We start from the raw sequence: 5,206 nt of genomic DNA, 5'->3' as shown, positions 1-5,206 counted from the left end.
GCTGCTGTTGCTGTTGTTGCTGCTCTTGAGGGGCTTTTGTTTTTTTGTTTGTTTTGTTTGTTTATTTGCTTTTCCTTTTGTTTTCGTTGCTGGTTTTGTGTGTTTGTTTGCTTGTTTTTTATTTATTTATTTGTTTGTTCGTTGATTTATTTATTTGTTTGTTTGTTTGTTTGTTTGTTTGTTTATCTCCTTTTGGGTGTCTTCTCTGTCTCTTTCTGTCTTTTGTGTGTCTCCGTTGGTCCTTCGTCTGTTCATTTGTTTGTTTTTGTTTGTTTGTTTAGCTTGAGTGTGTTTGCTTCTCTTCGTTTCTTTTTTTGTTTTTGTCTGGCTCTGTTTGTTTGTTTATGCATGAAATAAACAAATAAAAACATGTTTATTGCTTCTTTGCTGCTTGCTTCACTTATTGCATTATTATTATTATTTTGTCTATCTATACTTATTCATTTTTAAAGTAAGGATGCCAGCAGATGTTGCATGCGTAACTACCGGCGCTGGGGTGTATAGGCACCTCCCGTGTCGTTAGGGTGTATAGGCACCTTCCGTGGTGCAGCTGTGGGGTGTATAGGCACCTCCTGTGGCGTTCGGGTGTATAGGCACCTCTTGTGTTGCAGCTGTGGGGTGTACGTACACCGCAGGACGACGACTTCGACAATTTGCTGTCGGAAGCCATGAGAGAAGTCGACAATTTGCTGTCGGAAGCCATGAGGGAAGCAGCAGAAGAAGCTCGAGTGTCTCGCCAGACAGCGCAGGTGCAGCAGATACGTATTCCTTGGGGATTGCTTAAGGAACAGCAGCAGCAGCCGCAGCAGCAGCAGCCGCAGCAGCAGCAGCAGCAGTCTTCCGAGACCCAAGCATCCCCAGCAGCAGCAACAGCAGCAGCAGCAGCAGCAGCAGCTGAAGCCACTGACAAGGGCCTCGCGGGTTCTGAATCCACAGAAGAGGGAGAGAAGACAAGCGCAGCACCTGGTGAGAAACGAGTGCATGCGAAGGCAGCAATAATTCTTTTCAAGGGGGCTTAGTCGCTGCATGTACACCCCAGCTCTATGATGTACAGCCTAGCTGCATGCACATCCTAGCTGCTACGGAGAGAAAACGAACTGCTGCTGCTGCTGCTGCTGCTGCTGCTGCTTTTGTGTGTTGTGCAGTTGTTACGCTGCGGCTGCTGCAGCGACGAGCGGAGAAGAGAGGGAAGTTGCAGCTGCGGCCGCTGACGGTGCCTGCTGACAGCAAGTTGCTGCAGCAGGCGCAGCAGCAGCGGCAGCAGCAGCAGAAGCAGCAGCAGCAGCAGCAGCAGGAGCAAGCACGTATAGAAAAGTTTGTCTTGGAAAGTGTCTTGGGGGCTGGAGCTGCACGTACACCCCAATTCAAAAAGACAAAAATGCATGCAGCAAGCAACAAAGCTATCCCTGGATTAGCAGAAGCAGAAGAAGCAAAGGGGCCCTGTGCTGCTGCTGCTTCTGCTCCTGCTGCTACTGCTGCTGCTGCGAAGGGAAAGACAGAGAAAACAAAACGGCAAGCTAAAAAGACAGCTGCTGCTGCTGCTGCAGAGATACAACTGCAGCAGCACCAGGAGCAACTCCAGCAGCAGCAAGAGCAACAACAAAAGCAACAGCAGCAGAAACAGCAGCAAAAACAGCAGCAGCAACAACAACAACAACAGCAGAAGCAGAAGCAGCAGCCGCAGCGCAGCGGCCAGTCTAAGCCACAGAGGGAGACAAAGGCAGAGAAAGCCTAATGATAGTTGTTTCTGTCTCCTGTTTGTTGTTTTGTTTAGTTATTAACCTACTAACGCGTTTATTTGTTTATTTTTTTACTTGTTTACTTGTGTTTATTTGCTCATTTGTTTGTGAGCATTGTTACAACTGCTGAGGGGGAGACAGAGAAAAAGAAATTAAAATAAAACAATATACAGACAGACAGCTAACCCCTAGACAAACAGAAAAGAGAGACAGCACATATAACTCAAATGAGATGCACCTGGCTGGCTTGCATGCATGCATGCATGCATGCATGCAAGGAGCAGGAAAAGTGAACAACAGCAAACAAGAACAATAACAACAACTTCAACAGCAGCAGGAGCGTCAACAACAGCAGGAAGAACAGCAAAACAACAACACCAGCAGAAGCAGCAGTGCCTGACTTCTCGCGAGAGGAATATATGCAGAAGCACTTTTGCTTCCTTCTCTCTCCTTGTGCTGCAACAGTAGTGAGAGCAACAGCAGCAGAAAGCCGCAGCAGCAGCATAGCTGCTGCGGAGTCTCTTCAGTTACGTCCCTTGCTGCTGTGTGGGGCTGTCGTTGCAGCTGCAGTCCAGCAGAAGGCATCGCGAGCTGCAAAGAGATTAAGAGTAAAAATATAATAAACTAATAATATAAGCAGCAGAGCTTGTTCTATGCTCTCCACTGGCTGTCTGCTCACCTCCGTCTCTCAGTGTGTCTGCTGCAGGTGCAGTTTGCTGCACCTGCAGCAAACTGCAGGCGTGCATTTTCTGCGTCTGCTGCGTTTGCTACAGCTACAGCAAATTGATTATACCAGGGGTCTACTCTTCAATCCCCCTATCTGTGGCAACCTGAATAAATATGCATCCTTAGACACCGCACGAATAGGCATCTTCCCTGCATTGAGATTGTGCGATGTCTTTACTGGTTTCTTCGGTTGAATGTAGCAAATAAAATCATGAAAATATGAATAAACAAATAACAACAACAACAACAACAATATCTCTTGCTGGTTTCCAATGGGCAGCACAGCTGCGCAGACACTCCACACCAGACGCCTGCAGCGAAGGCGATCCGATACAAAATCGTCGAGAGTTTTTATTTATTTTTAATAATTAAAATTCTATTTAAAAGACAAAGTTATCTGTTAAAAACATTTAAATATCTCGCATGTTTAGGCCATGATCGCGTTGAGTGAAGGATGCGTACAGCTCAGCCACCGAGTTTGTTTCACCGCACCTTCTGCAAGTTTCTGCAATTTCTCGTTCTTATTCAGGTGTGTTGAGCTCCAAAAAAATTTCTCTTTGCCTTTTTAATATTATTAATACTTCGATCTTCACGCTTGAAGCTGGACATGGGTCTCAGAGTGGCTGTTCTGCTGCTGTTGGTGTTTCTGCTGTTTCACGTCATCATCGAAACGCCGGTAAGCTGAAAACGCCGCATTCAGATTCGTTGTGTTCGAAGTTTTTCTTTGGATAAAAACCTGAATTTATTGTTTTAATGACTTTGTTTTCAATTAATTTCCCCGCAATGTCCAAATTAATGATGTTTCAGGCACGCACCGCTGGGAGAACCTTTAAGACAGCTGCATGTCTACAACTTGGCTGTAGGGCTCTGCCGGCGTCCTTCCTCTCCTCTTATGGCGTTGATCTCGGCTTTATCTCTCAGAAACATGCGTTTAAATCTCAATTTTCTCCTGTTAGATTCCATTCAGATCAATTGAAGTCTGTTTATTCTCCTCCTCTTTCTTCGATTCCTCAAGCTCGTGCTGCACTCAACTCGGCGATATCCAAACAACAGCAACTGCAGCAGCACCGCATACTGCACCGTGCATCACGCTCCACAATGACAAAGACAGCACTTGTTATTCTTGTGAGGCTAAATTACGTTGGTTTAAATCTCCTAAGTTATGGTTTTAGCTTGCATGCTGCTCTCGCAGTGGGGTTCCCGCTCGTGCTGCTGCTGCTGCTTCGTGTGCTGCTCTCTCTGATGTGTCTGTACAGCTGCGAAGGAAGTGCTTCTTCCTTGTTGTATTCTATGTTTGTGTACTGCGATCTATACTGCTGTATAATATGACGGAAGCAGCAGCTGAGCAGACAGACAGCTTCTTCATGCATGTGCTGGACGTAGAATGAAGTGTATGCACACCCCTATGGGCTCTGGGCTCCGTATGATAGCATGCACCCGGGTATTTCTGCTGCTATTGTTGTTGCTTCTGCTGCTGCTGCTGCTGTTGTTGCTACGGCTGCAGGCCAATGGCGCCGAAGATATTGAATTCGCATCGCCTGTTGATGTCCTGCGTCGCGCAGGTGGGTGTGCATGCATGCATGCATGCAGCTTGCAGATATCCGCAATGATATGGGGTGTAGTAGTAAGACGTACATAATAATATTGCTTTGCTTATTTATTGCTTTGCCTCGTTATTTCCGCATTTGTTTATTATATTCTATAGGAGTTAAAGTAGTTGTTGCAAGTCTCGGTGAAGGGCTAATTGTGAAGACAGCTCAGGGGCTGCGCATTGAAGGAGATATGCCGCTGGAAGATGTCTCTCCTGACGCTCACTACGACGTAATTGTGCTCCCTGGTGGTAAGTCTCTTGCATGCATGCATGCATGCATGCATAGAAATAGCAGGCGCAACACGCATGCAAACTTGTGTGTAGATAGTAGCAGAAGTGCATGCATATGTTGATTTGCATGCGTGTGTTTATTAATGTATAATAGGTTTAAAGGGGGCTGAGAACTGCAGAGACAGTGCACATCTTGCTTCTCTTTTGAAGCAGCAGCATGCAGCAGGCCGATGGATTGCAGCAATCTGCGCGTCTCCTGCGCTCGTGCTTACACATCATGGGTTGTTAGAAAATATTAACTCTGTTGCTTACCCCTCTTTCATGAGTCATATTAAGCACAAAGGAGAAGGCCGCGTCTGCGTAGACAAACACTACAGTGAGCAATCTGCTGCTGCTGCTGCTGTCATTGCTGCTGTCATTGCTGCTATCATTGCTGCTGCTGCTGTCATTGCTGCTATCATTGCTGCTGCTGCTGTCATTGCTTCTGTCATTGCTGCTGCTGCTGTCATTGCTGCTGTCATTGCTGCTGCTGCTGCTGCTGTCGTTGGTGCTGCTGCTGCTGTATCTGGCGTTGCTGCTGTATCCGCTGCAATTTGTATATGAATTACATGCTGTGATTCTACAGTCTCCAGTATAATTAATTAAGAAGTCTTAGATAGGGAGGAGTTGTTGTTTTATTTATAATTGAAGTATTTGATGCATGCATCTAATTTCGTGAATATATATTTGAATTTCTTTGTATATATCCCCGTCGACCTGCACGTACAGCACAGCATTTTTTTCTGCTTTTGTTTGTTTTATTTGCAGTTACATCCATCGGGCCCGGCAGTGCTATGGAGTTTAGTTTAGAAATTGTTAAACGTTTGTGCGGGGAGGCGAAATATGAAGAATTGCGCAAAGGGCTTTGTGTAGTTTAAAG

General features: G+C 45.9%; 2 protein-coding genes across 2 annotated transcripts; both read left to right on the top strand.

Moving 5' to 3' along the window:
* Positions 1-457: 457 nt before the first annotated feature.
* On the top strand, positions 458-1,735 carry EAH_00051120 (intracellular protease, putative; the record flags this gene model as incomplete). Its single annotated transcript, XM_013391253.1, has 3 exons — positions 458-478; positions 594-966; positions 1,146-1,735. 3 exons carry the CDS (start codon positions 458-460, stop codon positions 1,733-1,735), a joined length of 984 nt encoding a protein of 327 aa, XP_013246707.1.
* Positions 1,736-3,072: 1,337 nt separating this feature from the next.
* Positions 3,073-5,204, top strand: EAH_00051110 (hypothetical protein; the record flags this gene model as incomplete). Its single annotated transcript, XM_013391252.1, has 6 exons — positions 3,073-3,141; positions 3,273-3,590; positions 3,970-4,027; positions 4,171-4,305; positions 4,442-4,663; positions 5,095-5,204. 6 exons carry the CDS (start codon positions 3,073-3,075, stop codon positions 5,202-5,204), a joined length of 912 nt encoding a protein of 303 aa, XP_013246706.1.
* Between the last annotated feature and the right edge of the window lie 2 nt (positions 5,205-5,206).

This window comes from Eimeria acervulina, genomic scaffold, assembly GCF_000499425.1.
Source record: "Eimeria acervulina Houghton genomic scaffold, Eah_scaff869, whole genome shotgun sequence".
Classification (NCBI taxonomy): domain Eukaryota; phylum Apicomplexa; class Conoidasida; order Eucoccidiorida; family Eimeriidae; genus Eimeria; species Eimeria acervulina.
The sequence above is the reverse complement of the archived record's forward strand: the minus strand, read 5'-3'. Positions and strand labels throughout refer to the sequence as shown.